This window comes from Callospermophilus lateralis, chromosome X (assembly GCF_048772815.1).
Source record: "Callospermophilus lateralis isolate mCalLat2 chromosome X, mCalLat2.hap1, whole genome shotgun sequence".
NCBI lineage: Eukaryota > Metazoa > Chordata > Mammalia > Rodentia > Sciuridae > Callospermophilus > Callospermophilus lateralis.
Genome location: NC_135325.1, coordinates 10,424,377 through 10,445,826, shown reverse-complemented (window position 1 = coordinate 10,445,826; position 21,450 = coordinate 10,424,377). Strand labels below are relative to the sequence as shown.

Below are 21,450 nucleotides of genomic sequence, written 5' to 3'. Positions count from 1 at the left end.
TTTCAAAGGATGTGAGAAGGGAGGCCCTTCTAATTTAAAGAGAAAACAAAAACCAAAATAAATGCACACAAAAAGTTCTTACTTCTTCCTCTCAGAGCCTAATATCCTAAACAAATCTTTAAAGTACTGTGGGACTCGGACCACCACGTTCTCGGAGGGGCTGATGTCTTTCAGGTGGGGATACAGCCTGACATCAATGACCTTCTTGATGTAGCCCAGCCAGTCAAACTGAGGGGAGAGAGAAAAAAAAATGAGCAAGGAAACCTTTGTAAATTAGGCAGCAAGTAACAAGAAAGGCAAATAGAGTAAGCTGAGCATAATTGATTCCTTGAAATCTTACACCAAATAATTAAAGATACAACTGCTTATAATTTACTTATCTAGAAGATTGTTAATCCTTGCCATTTTGACCTGTGGTCTTAATCACAAAGAATTCTGCCTTCTTTACTGGGTACAAATGGATAAGACACTTATGTAGTAATGCACATGCACTCAAGCATGCTCCCTAGCTTCTCTGGCCCTCCTCTACTTCCTGAACTCTCTCTCCTTCATCTCTCCATACTGCTTTCTCAGCCTCCTGGACTCTTCCTCTAGTCTATGCTCCATTCCTCCCATGTCTTTTCCTTCTCTCCCCCACTTCCTTCCCTGTATACACACTCCCTGGTCTCTCCCTCTGTAGTCTCTCCATTCCCTAGACACACAGATACAGACACTTCAGTACATTTTCTGGTCACCTCCTCAGCACAGTCTTAACACAGGAGGAAATAAACAGCAATAGAAAGTAACACCCTTATATTCTTCAGAGCATTGCTATTTCGCTAAACAACTGCTCGATGTTTTAGACTGGCTCTCCTAAAAGTAATTTATCAACCTTGTCTCCCTTGTTTGCTTTCACTGTTGAAATGAAAAAAACAGTTACTCATTTTCCGTGTCCAGCCCCCAAGTTCCTCTCCTCAGTTAGGAGGAGAGTGGTCATGTGCTCCAATTCTATTCAATAAGAAATAAAGGGAAGACATCTGGGGAATATTCTGGGAAGCCTTTTTTTGCTGTCCCTGATAAAAGAAAAGTCAAATGTGACCATCACTGGCCCTTCCCTCTTCTTCCTGTCTGATGGAAGATGTGATATATGGAACTATGGTAGCTGTTTTACAACCATGAGTCATCAAACATGAAGTCAAAATGCCAGTACAATATAGAGAGTGAAACAGAACTTGGGTCTTTGACAATACTATTAAACACCTGAACCAACACCAATTACTTCCAACATCTTGACTTACGTCATGTAAAAAAAATGGGCTTTAAATTTTAAGCCACTGTTGGAAATATTTTCTGTTCCCTAAAACAGAAAGCATCCTAATGCATACACAAGGGATATTTTATGTGATAGTTGAAAAAGATGATGATAACTAAAAAGACTGATGGTAGGTTTTACAAGGCAAAAATTTACACAGATGAAATACAATCACTTGTAAAGTGACCAGTTAAGAGAAAATTTCCTGGATAGTTTTCACCAACCTGGGGAATCATGGCACTCAGTTCAGAAATGTTCATTTTGTTGTACATGGCCTCACTGGTTCGGTTTTCATGTGGAATCATTATCTGTCAGAAAGACACTGGTTATTTTTTTTTCAAATGAATCATTTCTTACTGCCTGACTACTTTCTACATGTGCCAAAACATCTGTATATTATTATTAAATTTTTCAAGATTTTGGTGTGGTGCCCAGCTGAGGGGAGAAAATAAAAAAGACAACATCTTAGGCAGGATTTAAAAAATTAAAAGAAATTTACAATCCTCTTCAGTATAAAATATTGCCCCCAGTATAAAAAACAACTTCTCAGAATCTCCTCCTCCTCTAAAATTTGGAGAAATATAATGCATTACTGGCTTACTTTTGACAGCCAAACTGAAGTTGGACAGTTTGAGGCAAACATTCTACTTTTACCTGTCTCCAGATAATGATCTCAATACTCTATGAGCCAGAGACCATCATTTGATCTCTAGGGACATATTTTCACTGACAAACACTAGGTTATCTAGATACCACTGCTACCCATGATCATTTTGTCAGTAACAATTTCCCTTATTTTATCTTCTTGTTTGTTTGGTCTTGAGATTCTCTTTACCCTTCTGTTGGGGTATGGATTCGGTTACCACCCAGACACATATCCAAACCTCCATCTGTGGCCCTGACTCTCCATACTCTTTCCACACCCAATGCTCATGCTCTTGGTCATTTGGCCAAAACCAAATCTAAGCTTTTTGCGTGTGATATGTTTAACTTATTCTAAGAACAAGAACACTTATTACCTTCTTCAAGGGACATCTTAATCACTTCTTTTGACAAAACCATACTCACCCCTGAATCACATTATAGTTTTGCTTTAAGGCCTTCTTTTTAAAAATATTTTCATCTTCTTGGTCCTGGGGATTGAACCATATGGTGCTTTGCCACTGAAGTACATCCCCTGTTCTTTTTTTTTTTTTTTTTTTGGTACTGGGATTAAACTCAGGGGTGCTGTGTCACTGAGCTACATACATCCCTAGTACTTTTTATTTTAAGGCAGGGTCTTTCGTACTAAGTTGCTGAGATTGACTTCCAACTTGCAATCCTTCTGCCTCAGCCTCCCAGGTCACTGGGATTACAGGCAGGCACCACCAATGCCCCATGTTTTAAGGCTTTCTATAATTTAATTCTTTTGCATGACACACAACTCTTCTACCATTACATTCCCTATCCACTATTACCCCTCCATGATTTGGACTATGATTCAAGATTTTGCATAAGATTTATTTTCTCTAACAATCCTTTTCAATTAAACTCTACTTGGTTCTGATCACAAGGGCTACTCCATTAACAAGTCCTCTCCTTGTACAAAGTCTCTCTATCTGGAATTAGGTAAATTGCACACCCTTTTTTGTTTTGTTTCTGTGGTGATGGGGATTGAATCTAGGGCCTCATGCATGCTAGGTAAGCACTCTACCACTGAGCTATTTCCCCAGCCCCTAAATGCACACTTTCATGGATGCTTTACAAGGACTTATTTGGGCTTAACTGGGCTGCCCTGCCTCCCCAGGCTTAGAAGTTTCCCTAAGACTATGTATCCCACTAATGTTGAATGGATCTAGTAACCTGAAGCATGGAGGAAGGAGGGGAGCATTTCTAATGGGCCAAAAGTACACACACCATGGATTTTTCAAGGCAAAATCTTAGAGGGCTGAGTGGAAGACAGTTGCCCTGTCTGTTCTAAATGTCCCAGTGCCTTTAGCTTCTCCCCCTTTCCCCTCCATAGGGGAGACTGCATGTACCTTCCAGCTGTATGTTAATCATTGCCTCTTCCATCCATGCCTCCTCCTCCTGCCTCTACTCAGGCTCACAACCCCAGGTTGGAGCCCTCTGACCTCAGAGCTGTTTTCAGTTCTATGCCAGCTATTCCCCTCCATATAATGGATTTGTCACTTAATTGAGCCTCTTGATGATTCCCAGTCTTGCCTCAGAGCAGCTGTTTTTATTTCCCTTCTTGGTCTAACTCCCTGGCCTTCCCTGTTTTTTTCAAAACTTCAATCTAAAGCAGATCTCTGGGCCTCCTATGTGCCTGAAAAAGGGAATCCTGACAACCTGCATACACAGCCTAGAGGCAAAATTGTGGACTTCAAAATACCTGTGGCAGTATTCACAGTAAATAGAGGTGACATGCAGTCATGATCTTTTGTATTGCAAGTAGGAGATGGGAAAGAGGTAATGTGAACATCACCTCAGCAGGAAAGAAGCCCCTTCCCTCCTGACCTTCATTCTTTACCCCTACTCCATACTTCAACTTACTACTATTACCCTACCAAACATGAAACCAATAAACATCTGGACTTTTATTTGCCTCAAGTTTTTTATCAAGGTTCATTACAAAAGACCACAAAACCATATGCAAAGTTTCTTGGTACAAGTTTGTTTGTTTTCACAAAAGTTTCCCCACAAGCAGATATCACTATATTTGTTTTCTCTGAACCTGTGAACATACAGGGCTTTCATACTTTGGTTCTTCTAGAAACTGGTTATTTTATAAACAAAGAAAACCATTTAAGATTTCTCATTATTCTCCCGTGAGTTTGTTTTCATGCTGTTTTATCTCTAACCTGAGCCTGAAAGAGTTTAGGAGACTTGGTCAGAACAAGTTTATGACACAATGACATTAATTGGTAGACAGACTTCCCTGAGCCCAGATCTTATATCAGACTTACTCAGTAAGAATGGTATGAAGAGGGAAGGGGGATGGGGATAGAATGATAGTAGAATCAATTGTACATTATTACCCTGTGTGCACACATAATTATACAACCACTGTAACTCTACATCATGAATAACCAGTAGAATAAGAAGTTATACTCCACTTACGTATGATGTGTCAAAATGCATTCTACTGTCATATATAACTAATTAGAATAAATTTTAAAATTCTTTAAAAAATGAAACTCAAGGACTGGGGTTGTGGCTCGGTGGTCGAGTGCTCGCCTAGCATGCACAAGGCTCTGGGTTCAATCCTCAGTACCACATAAATGTAAAATAAAGATATTGTATCCACCTAAAACTAAAAAATAAATATTAAAAAATGAAACTCAATCTTCACCTTTATTTCATATTCTAAATTTAATTCAAAATAGGTCAGAGACATAAATGTAAGAGCTAACATTCAAAATTTTCTAAGGTAAAATAAAGGAGAATAATCGTATTCAAAAAAAGCAGACTGGGGGCTGGGGTTGTAGCTCTGTGGTAGAGCGCTTGCCTCACATGTGGAAAGCACTGGGTCCAATCCTCAGCACCACATAAAAATAAAATAAAGGTATTGTGTCCATCTACAACTTTAAAAATGTATTTTAAAAAAGAAGACTGGATTAAAAGTAACATTCCAGAGTTGGGGGTTGACTCAATACTATGTATGAGGCCCTGGGTTCAATCCCCAGCATACTCACAAAAGAGTTATTCAACATTTATATTCTATTCAGGGTCACACAAAAGTTTGTCTAGGAAAATAGTCTGGTCTTTCTGCTTCTATTCTCTGGCCACAGCTGAGCAGCATACAGACATGGAATGTGTTTTTTTTAATCTTTATTTTATTTATTATTTTTATGTGGTGCTGAGGATTGAACCCAGTGCCTCACACATGCTAGGCAAGTGCTCTACCACTGAGCCACAACCCCAGCCCTGAATGTGTTTTGTTTGGCTTGGTTTGATACCAGGGATTGAATTTAGGGGCATTCAACCACTGAGCCATATCCCCAGCCCTATTTTGTATTTCATTTAGAGACAGGGTCTCACTGAGTTGCTTAGGGCCTTGCTTTGAACTCACAATCCTCCTGTCTCAGCCTCCTGAGTTGCTGGAATTACAGGCATGCACCACCACTGGACCTGGCTGTTAAATGGGTTTAAACAAGTGGAAAGAATGAAGAGCTCTTCTTCCTGCCATGGTTCTTCTCATACTTCCCAGAGGGGATGCTGTTAGTTCTCCTTTGGACCCAAAGGGCAATGACACAGAACGCTATTACTTGATTGCAATTTTTATTTTCATTCAAGATATACTGACTTTAAAATAAGAAAGAGAACATGAATAAAGGATTTTCAATTAATACTCACCTCAGCTATCTTAATTTCTAATCTAAGCACTGACTTCATGTCATGCTCTGCTCGAGAGCTGTTAGCTCCTAAAAGCACAGCAGTATCCACCATGAACCTATAAAGGGCATCCCGATACTGTAAGAGATAAAGAAGCAAGTGACCATGTCAATAGCCTACTAGAAAATATGTTTCAGAAAAGCAGGAAAAAAAAGGTAGAAATAAGTGTCCTTCATTTTCACTCTGTGCTCAAAGTATGGTATAGGCATTATATAACACTAGCCACCCACCTACCACTTTGGGAGACAAAAAAAGTGATGGGTTTGTGAGATTGTTTCCATAAAAGACAGAGATACTCAGTCATCAAGCATCAAGAGAACTAGGCTTCCCATAACTGGCTATATTATGGATACATGAAACATCTCCAAATGAGCCTAGAATAAAGTTAATGTTCAAGTGTCCTCTTTTCACGCAAGTGAAGCTTTAATAAAATAAAGGGAAATGACTGTTTCTAAAAGCAGGAGTCCTGATCCATAAACACTGATGGGAAGTGTGATTTATTCTCTTCCAGCTCAATTTATCCACCTTCATACTCAGAAATGAAAGATGACTGCAGTTATTAAGGCCCTGTGTCTTTTCACTTTTGTACAGTTTCCAACAAGTTCCCCGTGGCTCAGGGGGAAAAGATGGGAGAGAAGGGAGAAATGATGAGAGAGACCTAGCAAATAGCAAATATGAAATTTCCTCCCTAATGTACACCTGAACTCTGTAAGCTATTCTTCCTATGTGTATGATCTCAGGCCCTATACAGTGCTCAGCACATAGTGAGTCATTAATAAAACTGATCTGATCAGTAAGCAAGTTTTGCAAATAGTCTTAATAAGAAAGAATTTTTTTGCCATTCCCAATTCAATTCAGAAAAAAATTCAAACTACTCAATACATATGCAAGGTGACTTGCTAGGCAGTCTGTGGGAAAAGGAAATGCAGATGAAAAATTAATAATGCTTGAGTCTGGTTCTCAATGTGTGATCCAGTGAGGAAGATAAACATGTCATTACTAACCATAACATTAGTAGGACAAAATTAACTTCTTACTAAAGTTTCATGTTTGGAAACTCAAGAACTGGAGAAGGATTCTTACCTGGAAGATTGGGGATGGAGAATTTGAGGAAGACCTGTTTGAAGCAGTGAGGAGGACAAGTTGCTTTGGTTGAGGGAAAAACAAAAGTAGATGAGTCAGAAAGGAAAGGTGGGTTAGGATCAACCATGAAGAGGCCTTGAACTCCTTCAAAGAGCCTATTTTCAAAGCAAAGGCACTGTGGGAGCAATGCTATAAGAACAGAGCTTATCCAGTGGTGCTAAGAAATCAGTAGAAAGAAGGTAAGGAGGGACCAGTTAAAAGATTGCATGCTGTAGACAAGATAAGGGTAAACAAGAATCAGACCCAGGGCAATACAGGTAGAAAAGAAGGGCCAATAGCTAGAAGAGATATTTTGAAGGTGGAATTACTTGGATTTGACTTCTTGTTTATAGAAGGAAGAGATGAATTCAAGCCTCATTGCTGAGAACCTAGCAGAAACAGAGGTGCTCACAAGTTGGTAAATATGCATTCAATTTTGTAAGAGGACAATTTGCTAATCTTCTTTAATGAATGTCTTCAGCCAGAAAGCTGCTTAGGGTCTTGGCTAGTTTCCTGCCCTCCATAGCCTTCTCCAGACAGAGGTTAGTACTAGTAGAGATCCAAGAGATAAATGTCTGAAGCTCTTTAAGAAGTTTGATAAAGTTTCCAAAATGAATTAAAAGAGTCAGAAATGGACCAGCTCTTTCCAACCTCCAGGAAGCTATTAGGTTTCCCAGATAGGACAAGAAGTCTAACCTCATTGATACTTTCTGTTCTTATAACCCTCTATTAATCTATGGCACCTGTTAAAACTACAGATTCCCAGACTCCACCCCAACTCCACTAAATCAGATTCTCTAGGAATTGACACCTAATAGAAGTTTCTCAGGTGATTCTTAGTACAATATGAGAACTGTTGGTCTCCCAGGTATCTGTCCCCACACTTCACTTCTACAGTGCATACTGTGCACTTCTAAGGAATAAGTGCAAACTTGTTTCTTGGTTATGTCATTGGCATGTGCTGTCTCCCTGGCAAGATCATGAGGGCACTGAGCAGGGGAATTTGTATACCCTGGCACCCAGGCTTCTAGAAGACAGGGGTGGAATTTATCTGCGTGAATAAAAGGTGTTTGCCTCCTGTGTTGGAAAATAATGGTAATGAATAAGAATACTACTTATTTCTGATGAAGAGGCAAGAATATTAGAACCCAAATGATGAATCTGACAATAGCTTTACAAGGCTGAATACTTACTGATTTGGCTTCTGTACTGTTATCCAGGTAGTCTTCCCTCACAGCTAGGGAGAGTGTTGCTTGGTCCAGCTGTTAAAACAAAAAAAGAAAGCATTCTGCTGGCACTGTAGATTCTATATATCATGTTACCAATAATCATGAGATCATCTCACCGCAGCCATATTTTGAGCTTGTGTCACCATTACAAAAGAAAATTCATTTTACTCAGAGCTACTTGAAAATAGGCACTTTGCAATGGCGGATCTTAAGTATCTGAGACCTGCCACTGCTTCCCTGATTCATGGTTTGTAATCCTTTTGAGTTTCTATCAACACTGAATAGCATCAAAGCAATTTGAATTAGAATAGATCTTAGAGATTATCTACCCCACCCCACACACTTATTTGACAGGGGTAGGGAACAAAAGCCAGAGAATTGATATGACTTTCCCAAGGTAATGTGATTGGGCACAGCTCAGTGTAAGTGTCTTCTGTTATCAGATCTATTATCCTCATTACTGCAGTAATTTGCAAATGCCAATGTGGATGGAGTTGACCAATCAGACCTTCCACTTCCCTACCTCTAAAATAATTTTTTCCTAAAGGAATCAAATAATAATTTTGAGAAATCTTTGCAAATTTTAGAATCTCTCTGCAACGTTAAGGATAGATAATAAAAATCCAATAGTCAGACAAGTAAATAAGTAGAATTATTATGATACACTGTAATATAAACTCTTGAAATAAAACTTATAGCACCATAAATCCAGTCAAAAGAAAGAACAGTCTTTTCAAAGTACATGCTATAAAAACTGGACATCTTTATGCAAAATAAAGTGGAACTATACCTCATACTTTCTACAAAAATTACCTGAAAATGCATCATGGATCTAAATGTAAAACCCTAAACTATAAAAATTCTAGAAGAAAATAGAGGGGAAATTTTTGTGATCTTAAGACATAAGAATGAAATCATGATTACATAAAAGAAGTTAATAAATTAGAAATTAATATTAAAAAGTTTTGCTCTGTGAAAGACAAGCCAGAGAATGGATAAATATTTTAAAATAATATGTATGTCAAATGATGTGTATTCATAACATATAAAGGCTTCTCAAAACTCAATAATAAGAGAACAATCCATTTAAATGTAGGCAAAAGATCTGAATATATTTCACCAAGGAAGATATGCAGATGGAAAATAGGCACATGAAAATATGCTCAACCTCATTAGTCATTAGTAAAATGTAAATTAAACCCACAATAAAATACCACCATGCCTCTTTTAAAATGTAAAATATATCTGATGAGTGTTGGGGAGGATGGGAAAAAACTAGATCACTCATACATTGCTAGTGGGAATGCAAATTTGCCCAGCTAACTTCAGAGGAAATCAGCTTGAGTGGAAATCAGCTTGAGTTTCTTATAAAGTTAGACATACATTTACATATAACCCACCAATCCCACTCCTAGGTATTTGCCTAAGAGTATTAAAAACTCTTTATGTAATTGTATTCTTAACCATCAAAAATTGGAAACAAACCAAATATCTTTCAACCTGTGAATGATTAACTATGATACATAATGAAATACTACCCAGCAATAACAAGGAATGGACTGCTGATATATGCAAAAACATGGGTACATTTGACGTACATTCTAAAAGAAAAGAGCAAAACTATAGGAGCAGAGAACAGAATGGAAGTCACCAGGATTTCAAGTTGGGGAAAGGAATTGACTACAAAGGGACAACAGTAAGTAATTTGGATGGGTGATGAGATCACTCTATTTGTTGATTGTGGGTGGTAGTTACAAGATTCTATGCATTGATCAAAATTTACATACATATACATCACAAAACTAGATTTAATTGTATATAAACTTAATTTTTAAAAAAGCTTCCAGACACTTCTCTAAATCCTATGGCTTGTTTTTCCTTGAATATCAGCAATTGACTAAAGACTAACTAAAATGGATCCTAACCACAATAAACTGTCCATATTTAAATCTGATTTGCACATTAAAAAGTTAAGCTGAATTAATAAGATACAAAACCTAAATAATTTGACTCAAAAATTATCTGAATAAAAACTAAATCCTACATGACCATATCATTATTTTATGTAACTTTAAATTGTTCTGATCCATCTCCCTCTAGTTTCTTCTCTTACTATAATCTCAAATATTTTACTCTCTTTTGAATACATGAAGTCTGAATAAGATTATAATTTTCCATAAAAACCTCCTTCACAAGAAACAAATTTTACAAAGGCCAAGCTAAGAATTAGTGATGTCATGGAAAATTCAAGGAAAAATATTGCTATTGGGTTGTTTCTTGGGGGAACAGATGCTTTCAAAATATCCATTTTGTCTGTGTATTGCTAAAATCCTCAAATTATTTTTTTCGACCTTCTCTAATTGGCCTGAAACAACAAAGTCACAAGCCAGTCTGGCTTCTTCCTGCTGCAATTCCCAAAATACCACTGTTTCTTCCAAAAATTAAGTAAGACAGGATCATGAAACAAAATATTTTGATTAAGATGCTTTGGCCTTCAATTAAATTTGGACCACTTGGAAACTCTTGTGAGCTTCAGTCTCACAGGAAAAGAAACTGTAGATAATATCAAGAAAGCCAAAGTTTCCTCTCATGAAATGAAGATAAACCCACTTATTTAAAAAGTTTAGATAATTTAAGTGAGGCTACCAGATCTTTTATAAACCCTTAGATTATTAGGGGTTCTAGGGGTCATTTTAAATACACCAACAGATTGAATAAGATCAGTCAACTAAATCTCATTAGAAACAAATTCTTCAGGCAAAAGACATTCTCAAGAAGCCAACATCAGGACAGTATATTATTTGAGGCTTTTAAAATCTTTATATTGATGACTAATCTGAATATTGCAAGCAGAAAATAAAGCTGATACATTGCGCTGAAAATACAAATTTCCTCAAATAATAATAAACTTTGTGTTAGGAGACAGAGTAATAATGCAAAAAACATCTAACAAATTATGATGCAGAAAAAGACAAAGAGATTAAAAAAATCTCATTTCCAACAGTCTCTCTCCTTCCCATCATGAATTTTCCTAAGCCAAAAAGAAAATGCAAGCCACTGAGTAAGAATGAATTTAATTTGTTGTTTTATACTAGAGCAACCCTGGCCTTCCAAATACTCTTTTGGGATCACACATAGATTTAAAAACATAGAAGTTTTTAAATCTTCTATTGTCCCTTGAATCCTTATTCTTGCTATCTCCTGGCATGAATTAAACCCAAACACATGTAGCAAAATAATGTTTCAGGGCACTCAATTCTGATGTATCTTATAGTTTTGTGGGGTTTTTTCTCCCATTTAAGCCTGTAGCAAATTCTGTGTCATCTTGTCACAGGGGAGCTTTGCCAAGGGTCATTGTATGGGCCAAACTGTACATCCTTGGGATGGGAAAATATCTGCCCATTGAAAGCAGTGTTTTTTTTCTTCATTGAGAGATACCATATGCTCACCTAACAAGACACTTATGGTGATATTCCTGCACAGCAGGAGACATTTTTCTTATCCCTGTGGGTTTGTGATAATAGAGAAGCTAAGAACAGTGGGGAAAATGGAACTGGATGAAAAAAATAAGCCTAAGCGCACTGAGGGAGGAGAGTTAGAAGTGCGAGAGATTTCCTCTAGAGCAGAAGGAGATTCTGTCAAGCTGAAAAAGAAGTCAGTGGTTCTTGGGAGCAGAAGGAACCCGTTGGTGTCCCCTAGAACATAGCAGTATCTAAGAGGGAAAAGAGGCCCAGGACCACAGAATCAGAGAAGCTCATCTAAAGGGGCTATTTGGGTTCCAGAGTAAATTTCTTCTCAGATCATCAATGACTGAAGGGTATCCCCATGTCCTAGAAGAAAGTTAAGAAATGGAGCAACTATGAGGTGGTGAGGAGTGCCTAGACTGAGGTTCAGTTTTCCAGCCAAAAGTTGTGGTAGAAAGCTTCATGATCAGATTAGGTTGAAATTGCACAACCAGATTTGAGACCTGACAGGCATGTCAAGTACACAAATTCAGAAGAATCCTTTAATGGTCATGGGTCATGTTTCAAGAGAAGGGAACCTTTTGTCATGAGAGTCTCTTGTGGACTAATATCTATGGTGGAAAGTTGAAAACTTCAAGTCATTTAAACTCATAGCAACAGTGCAAAGTAAATTCTAATTTAGCCTTCTTTACACTTTGGGAAAGGGAGACTCAGAAAGGTGAAGCAATTTGTACAAGGATATTTAGTGAATAAATCGCAAAGTGAACTGAGACCCTAAATCTCCTCACTACCAAAGCTTACTATTCCACATACCCATGGTCTTCAATGTTCCACAAAACCTAAAAGGGGTTCAGTGGCTCCAAATGTTCATTTAATGAAATTTTGTTTTTTATAGTTTTAGCCACTTTTAAAACTAATAAAAAGCAACACACAAATTCTACAATTTTGGCAGCCACAAATACATTGACTTTGTGGTCAGATTAATTGGGTTTCATTCACATCTCAGAATAAAGCTTCCTCTATCATCTCTAGACACAAGTTTGCACTTTCTGTAACTGTATCATGGTTAGGAAGATTATAGATCCATTTTGTTTAGGGGAAGGTGGTTAATTCAGTTGGGTGAATATTCACTAATATAAAATGGCACAGAGACAGAACTAAAGCAAATGTGTGCTGTGTTCAAATGCCAAGCAATGCTCAAATACTTCAGTTTGGAACAAGCGGCCATATTGGCAAAGAAGAGCAGTAATAATAAGTACACAAGTGCCTCCTTACATTTGGGAAGTATCTATTACTGACAGTTTAGTGTTTCTAGGATCCATGTAATTGAATATTAAGTATGCAAGGCAAGCTGTTAACATGTTCCTCAATTCCCCATATTTTCTGTAAGCTAGTACTGAAACAAGAGGCTTGATTCAAGTTCTTTTTTTTTTTCTTTCACTTGGCACATCATTGGAGATGGGGTGCACTTCATACTGGTATCAAGGAGAACATAATATCTGGTTGTCCTATGTTTAACAATGATATTTGGGTTCAGGTGATATCAGTCTGATCTGTCATGAATGTCCCAAACTGTCACCTAATGGTTTTAGCAGCTATTGGTGATAGTTATCTGGATCTATTCTTTCATCAGGTCTTTTTTAAACTTTATTTATTTATTTTTATATAGTGCTGAGGATTGAACCCAGTGCCTCACACATGCTAAGGGAGCACTCTACCACTGAGTCACAACTCCAGCCCATCATCAAGTTTTTTTTTTTATTAGTTGTTGATGGACCTTTATTTATTTTTATGTGGTGCTGAGAATCAAACCCAGTGCCTCATACATGTTAGGAAAGTGCTTTGATTTATCACTGAGCCATGACCTCAGCCCAGGTTTTTTTTTTTTTTTAATGGTAACTTTCTAATTCCATTATTTCTCCTGAATTCTTAAGCTGTGATTCTCTTAAAAACAAGAACTTAGTTTTATCAGTTATTTGGTTACCCTGAAATCAGTGGAATCCAGAATGTGGAAAGGTCTATAGGTCAAATTATCTATTTCTTAAACAAATACACATGGTTTTAAAAAAATGAGGGGAACTGCTACAGATTAAAATAGACATATCAATCATATGATTCTTATTTGGAACCCAAATCAAAGACCAAATGGTTTTGATTTGGGTTTTTTTAAAGGACATTTGTGAGGGCTAGGGATGTAGCCCAGTGGTAAAGCATGTGCTATAGCATCTTTGAGGTCCTGGGTTTCATCCCCAGCACTGAAAAATAAAATAAAATGAAACAAAATGGACATGCTTGAGACAATCAGGAAGATTGACAATTATCTGTGTATTAGATATCAAAGTATAAAATTATGATCACTTTTGTGGTTGTGATAAGAGTCTTTTCCATTAGATCAGTACTGAAGTATTTATAATGCAATGATGTTATATTTTGAATTTTCTATAAAATGTTCCATTCCCTCTCCCCGCAAAAGAAGAGGCTTAGAAAAGAATAGCAGAAAGGTGAGGGTATTGAAGCTGGGTTGATAGGTACATGGGAGTATGTTTTTCTTTTCTTTTTATTTCTGTGCATATTACTTTCCATAATAAGTCTTTAAAGAAATTAATTCAGTTATTTGATTAGATCTAGATATCACTGAAAAGAAAACAGTTACCATTTGCAATGATTTATCTATGCGTTATTCAACATCTTCTGTTAATCAACAGAGCGTATCAACTTAAGTTTCAATGACATACTCTGGTTCACTTCATAATACTGCTGAATGTATTTGGAGAAATATCATATTGTGTAATTAAGGATGATAGTCTTAAAACATAGTTTTAAAAACTGAGCAACCTATAACGGACAAAGGTCACTTGGATCACCACTATCATTGTATCTTATGTAGCACATCTTATCCTGATGGCATTAGAAGATACCTCAATACTATGCTATCATTCCATCACCCAACATAGAAACACAGCTCTTTCTGGAACTAAAAACTTCCTTCTGAGTAGATTTGGAATCCTTTCAATGACCAAAGATTTGTATTGAAACTCAGTGTCTAAAATGGAGGTCAGAAAGCTATAGGCTTTGGGCTAGCCCTCCACACAGCAGGTACAATGGCAGAGATATGTAGTTATGACAGAGTATAGATGGCGGGAAAAACCTAAAATATGTACTCTCTGTCCCTTTACAGAAAAAAAAAAAGAAGTCCACTCTGATCTAACTCTAGACTCCAGGATTTGAACTTTGGAAAGCTGAATTATATTGGATGATGATAATATACTCTAATGGATTTATACTTCTATGATTTGAATATTAACATACCATTAATATTTTCTGGTTTGACAAATGACAGAATTCGGGGGTGAAATCAGTGGTTCAATAACATCATCATTATTAGCCAAAGTAACTGTGGAAGTAAAAGTTAAAAACCCAACAAGATCAAAGCACAAAACAATTTGAAAATATTACTTGAATTTTTACAAAACTCTTTCATTGTTGAATCTTCTGTTGTTGCTACTTTTCTGACAGCCTCCTGATTTTATCAATATGATGTACCTTAGGGCCTGTCCACCTGGCCCACTCCCTTATGGAAGAGATGCTCACTTTTCCAACCAAAAAAAAAATGTGATCAGGTACTTAGAACAAGTTCTGCTTGATCTTTTGAAAGGAAGGAGGAGAGGTTCAAATTGAACTAGACAATGGGAAAGTAGGTATGTAGGCATGAAACATTAGGAAAAGGGGGAACAAGGAATCATAGCATGTGTTCTATGTCAGGGGAATGAAGAAGTGAGAGAAAGGACAGAATTCAGAAAGTCTTTCATGACAGCAGGAGACCGACAACCCTCTTCCCACTGGAATTTAGAAGCCCCACTCAGATATCTGGAGCAGATATCTTTAGGGTCAGATCACAGAACACTTAAACTCACAGGCTTCCTGAAAAGTTGACAAAAGTTGTCTGCTAAAGATTTATATTCTGAAAATCTTGTGGGATCTAATATAGATCTAATTATCTACATTCTGCAAATCTACATTCTAATGTTCGACAGAATTTTTACTTCATCATTTCACTAAGGCGGCATGAATTTCTTTCCCTAGGAAGGAAGCCTAAAAAGCTAATCTTGGAGGGAAAAAAGAATCCTTCCTGGCTATACCTTCAAAATGTGTTCATTAGATGCCTTGTCATCAGGGGACACATACAAACGGATGAACACAGAATTGCTGTATTGACCACGAAATGTTGCAAGTGTTTGCAGAAGACTGAATTTTCTCTCCGACCAAACTCCTTCAGGACCGATATTAGCTTCAAGTACAGGCCAGCGGAAAGGTGAATGCCGCAGAATGTGGAGCAGTGGCTTGGCATCTGCTTTTTCGATGGCTTCTGAAAGGGATCAGATATTAAGGGAGAGTTAGAACTGCAAACTGGATTACCAAACTAGAATGCAAATATATCTTCTCAAGAAAAAGTGTCCATAAGGCCCCAACTTGAAAATTCAGTTGTTAGGGAGAGAAAAAGAGAGGTATACTGGATTGAGATTAACCCAGATACAGAACTCTAACTCACACTTTAATGTGACTGTCTAAATATGGTATTACTCCAGAAAGTTAATGGATTAATCTGTTGGATATTCTCTACAATAGAATATGGGTTTGCTACATTGATCCTGGTTAGACTTATAGTACTTGGTGGTACTAATGCACAATCCTAGTTTTAAAGGAAACTGATCAATAAAACCAATCACTCTGCAATAAAGTGAACTAATGCTCCAGATCCTTGACTTTTCTGCCTTCTCCCAGTTTGCCAAATGATACCCCAGATCCTAGATCAGTTAACATATTTTCTAGATGCACTGGCTCCTTCCTACAACAGCCTTGAGAAAGCAGATCCGGTAAAATGGGTAGCATGTCTTCCAATCTACTCATATCCAAGATATTGAGAGACAGGTTTGAGGCACCCAACAGTGATGCTGGTTAAACTCACAAAGAAGTCTGTCACACCTGGGAATCTGGATTTCTCTAGGTCCCAACATGCCCTATGAAATATACCAATTCTTCCAAATATACTTTCTTAGAGCCTCTTTCTCAGACCAGAACCAGCCTGGCTTCTGGATTCTGGTTTTTATGGGGTTTGCCCTACTGCCTTGCCCAAGTTTTTCATAGAGTAACTGATGCTCAAATAATCCAAGTCATCAAAATAAGATGATTTTCCATCAAGCCAGCCACAGAGATTAACTAAGAAAGACTAGTCAAAATCCAGTCTGAAAATTGCTCCTTTCCTCAAATGATACCTTGAAACATTAATAGAATTTTTGTTCTTTTTCCGTAAACAATATCTTTAAACTTTAATATAATTCTAAAGGATAAGGGTGGTAAATGTTTTATTTATTTTATTACTCACTCTCATTCATACAGGATGAATAAAGGATTTTGGCTTTCTGTACGGCCTCAGAGTCACGCCTTCTACTGATTGATTTCTCCAACAGTGCTGGGAAGGTTAAGAGAGGATTCATTAGTATCCACCCACACAAGGTGCCAAGTTGGAGGTCATTAGACAATAACAGTCCTAGTCTCCAGAAAATTAAATGTACATACAGACAACTCTGAAAAATATAGATCTATAAAAGACATACAGACAGAAAAACTGATTCCAAATTGCTTGAGGTTCAAATAAAAACAATTTAACATTTTCTTCTCCCAGGCTGCCCTAACTCAAAAGAAACCAAAAGTTCAATTTCCAACTGAGACTGGACCTTCTGCAGGGGTTAATTTCTTCTGCCACTACACAAAAGGAAACATAATTCATTTATTCAAGAACCAAAAATAACTGAATTTGGTCTCTTGTTTCTGTACCAAGTAATAGTCTCAACGGAGGCAATTTCATCAGGGTCAGATTTCTTAAGATTTCTTCACAGTTCAGCCTCTCAGGGAGGTCACCTGGAAGAAATTTCCCATTAGAAGTTTTATTCAGTGTTGCATAAACATGCTGTGGACATGGAAGAAGTTATTTAGACAGGAAATGGAGAGGCAAGATTGGCAAGCTTACCCAAATTGCCTGAAAACTTGCCTATTTACGCATGCAAAGTCTTGGCCATTTAAATGAGGCCATGTGTATAAAATGGCTGCCAAGCCCACCTGGAAAATGATTTTCTATTTATAAGATCACTAATAATACTGTTACATGAATCTGGGAAATGACAGTTGTCACTGTTGCATTAATAAGGAAAGAGGAAAGCCAGAACTCAATGAAAACAAACCTTTGCAAAATAAAGAGCACCTCAAACTTACTTGATAGTATCAATTTTTCAACATGACACCAAGCTGAAAAATCCTGATGGAGACTGAAGCACTGTGGCACTGCCTATTCCAACTATGTCGAACTGCTGTTGTCAAGGCATTTGGGGAAACAACCTAACAGCCTCCAAAATCACAGTACAACAGATGTCCCTACAGTTCTCTGAATAGCTTCAAAACACAATGTACAATCCTAATCATATTAATAAATAATTACATATTCCCTGAAGAGGTATCTATTTCTAAACTAGAACTTCAAACTACATCTCTGTTCAGTTTTTTAATAAGCACCTGTATGTAAAACAAGTCCACATAACTAAATAGATTCCAGCAAGATAAATTAAGTTAGGTTAGATGTGGGCATTTTCAATTATTTAAGCTTATTTGGTGTTCCTTTCTCATGTATCGTCATAGCAATAAAAGTGCATAACCAGCCCCAAAGATAAAGAAAGGACTTTTTTTAAGAAAACAAAAAGCCCTAAAATCATATCCACATATATTCCCATTCAAATCAGATCATGTGCCTTTCCACCATATTGCTTACACAAACATTACCCTCATTAGACTATTGTGAAGACACATTCAGAAATAAGTGGTCCAAGGGGCTGGGGTTGTGGCTCAGTGGTAGAGCGCTTTCCTAGCACACATGAGGCACTGGGTTCAATCCTCAGCACCACATAAAAATGAAATAAAGACATTGAGTCCACCTACAACTAAAAAATAAATATTAAAAAAAGAAATAAGTGGTCCAAATTTCATTTAGGGTTGCAATCATTTTCTGATGGTATAAACATTCCATAGTCTACAAACATGAGTGTGCTAGGGACCAAAATCAAATCACAGGAAAAAAAAAGAACTAAAATTATTAAATATTTACCTGAGTATGCTCTCAAGGCATGCCATGTGTCACAAGAAGAGAAAAAGAGGACACACATAAGCTAAGCAGGGCAATCCCCAAATCCTAACCATGCACAAATACTAATAATTAATGCATGACAAAATTCTGGTTTCCATAACAGAATTTGGCTTTTAAAACGGATCCAGCCATCACAGTTTCCTTGTAATACTCCTTTCCTTCCCTTCTCCTTTCTTTCTCTCTGTATCCAAACAGGCAGGGGAACATTGATATGCAGACAGTGCTGTGGCAATCAGTTGGCAGCATTTATTTTATATATCTCTGAATATGAATTAAGTGGTAAGAGGAATAAAATCTAGCCTGGAGAGTTGTTTAATAAGCAGAAAACAAAGCCTGCCTATCACAGGCAATTACTTGAGTAATTAAAAAGTCCCTAAAGTGTTGAGAAGGGCTCATGGGTCACCCATATAAGGGAATTTCCAACCTAGCCTGTGTTGTTTCATGGAGGATCTCTCAACATCCCTCCCCGAGTCCTTACCATATTACAACAGAAAAGGAATGATTGAAGAAGTCCTTCTGAACATCAAATTTGAATATCACATATATTATTTTTCTTTTCCTCATTATGCTCTATCAAATAAAATTTGTCTCAAAAATATAAGGCAGCATAATTGACATGCCAAGAGGATTGGCTTTCTAATCATATAGACTTGAGTTCCAGTTACAGCTGGAAAATGAGTAAGGTCTTTTATCTCCCTAAGCCTAGATTTCTTCATATGTAAATTTATATAGTAGAATGTACCTACGGGTTTTGGTGAGGATTTTAAAGATTTAATGCACAGGAAGACTTCATCTTAAAATAAGTGGTGGTTTAGACAGGATTATGGGCCAAGTTAATGACACACAAAATTAGAAAGTAATCAAGCTTGTTTCTAGTATTTCCTCCTCAACTATGTCTCTTTTTACTCCTTCCTACTCAGGATATTGGTGGCCAAAGAGCTTACATGAGCTCAAGGTGCTGCCACTCTGTGTACAGAAGGACATTTGTATTGTGAAACCTTTTCCCATTCTATTAGAACTAATTTTCTTATGGTATCTTGTGAGGGACTGACATTTTTTCTTTTAATGTAGTTCAACTTGTCCATTTTTTGCCCTCATAGTTACTATATTTTGTCTTATTTTAAAAATCTTTGCTCATCCCAAAGTCATGAAGATAGTTTTCATTTTAGATCTACAGTCTATCTGGTATTTCTTTTTGCACATAATATAAACAGCCCTGCCTTTGTAAAACACACCTGTCCTCATGGGGAATGAAGCATGTGAAAATTTTTTTTAAAAAAAAATTTTAGTTATACATGAACACAATATCTTTATTTTGTTTATTTTTTATTATTTGTTTTTATGTGGTGCTGAGGATCAAACCCAGTGTCTCACATGTGCAACGCAAGCACTCTGCCACTGAGCCACAAACACAGCCCAGCATGTAAGAATTTTAACAAAAAATATATTTTTCATCATTACATATCAAATAATATCATAAAAATATTCTGATGTAAAAAAACTGGCATTAACAATGGCTACTCTCTATTCAACAGAGTATATCTTTGAGCAGAGGCTGGGTCACATTCCTCTTTAAAGAACCAGGGCCTAGAGCTTGGCATGGCTGGTATACAGTAAATGTTTACTAAGATGAATTCCTGACAAGGAAAGTCAGAGACAGAATTTTTCACCCAACTGAAAAGAAACTATGAGAAGCCAGACTGACTACTTAAATATTTCATCTTACAATCAATATTATCCTTAACATGCTAACATTATAACTTCCTTTTTTCACATTCCAATCTCTGCCTCATGCAATGATATCTAAGACTTCATCTGTTTTTATGAACACCAGTTCTTAAAATACCCAAGTTTAATTTTACCAATTGTCTCATTTGAATCACTCATTCCCAATGCCCTGCTCTTCTCTACTGAGGTTGGGGGATACTTGGCATTCTACTTCCTTTACCCCCAGCAGTCAAGAGAAAATCATCAGTCCTACTCCTTCAAATCAATCTTCCTACTGAAACAGGGCATTTATTGAGCACTCTAGAAGATTGAAAGAAAATTCCAAAGGAAGTCTCAGATTCCTGAGGACTTTATTAGTGTCCTAGTTTGTGATGAGTTCAGTAATAGTCATGAGCATGCAGCACAGGTCAGTCATTTGATGTTTCTGCAATATGTAGGACATGCCTGACTATTTTTATTTTTTTTAAATTCCACATGTACAAAGTTTTAGGATATGAGCAAAATTCTACCAAGAAACTTGGGGTTATGCTAATAATGTGAATGAGGTAGCTTGATCACACAGAAAGTCTTACAAAGCTTCCTCTTTTGTGTTCTTTCTCCTGGTCCTGCAATATTTCTTTACTGCTCTGAAGGGAATCCTCTGGCTGTTTGCTAAGAGACCAGTGAATGCTAGAGCTGTTTGCTCAGTTTTTGCTGAATGAAAACAGCAACTGCATTTAACCTTCATATCAATATCAGCAAAGTAAATTCTCAATCCCATATAAATTATGCCAACTCTTCTCCTTTGGAAATTAAAGGGAGTACCCTCTTAATTCTTGTGAAAGAAAGAACATGGGAAATCAAAACTTTAGAAAACAAAATCTATATTTTAAGCTTCCATACCTATATAATGAACAGAATGTTCTCTAGACCTATATATTTTTGAAAGCTTATCATAGCATGGCCTGCTTTCTCCTTTGGTGGTACTTAAAAACCACCTTTGGATGGTCCATGGTTGAATGTCACCTCTAATCTTACTATTTTTAGTCTTTGTTGATTTTCTAGGCTGCA

At 37.0% G+C, this 21,450-nt stretch overlaps 1 protein-coding gene across 2 annotated transcripts in view; it reads right to left on the bottom strand.

The window, feature by feature from the left end:
- The window catches only part of Phex (phosphate regulating endopeptidase X-linked), a 185,634-nt gene that overhangs the window by 131,930 nt on the left and 32,254 nt on the right, over nt 1–21,450 (bottom strand). For both annotated transcript variants that reach the window (XM_077107194.1, XM_077107195.1), the window contains exons 4-9: nt 16,864–16,950; nt 15,620–15,846; nt 7,981–8,049; nt 5,627–5,743; nt 1,516–1,599; nt 83–228 (exon numbers count right to left, since the gene is read on the bottom strand). In XM_077107194.1, coding sequence (XP_076963309.1) covers nt 83–228; nt 1,516–1,599; nt 5,627–5,743; nt 7,981–8,049; nt 15,620–15,846; nt 16,864–16,950 — 730 coding nt within the window. The remainder of the gene's footprint in view (nt 1–82; nt 229–1,515; nt 1,600–5,626; nt 5,744–7,980; nt 8,050–15,619; nt 15,847–16,863; nt 16,951–21,450) is intronic.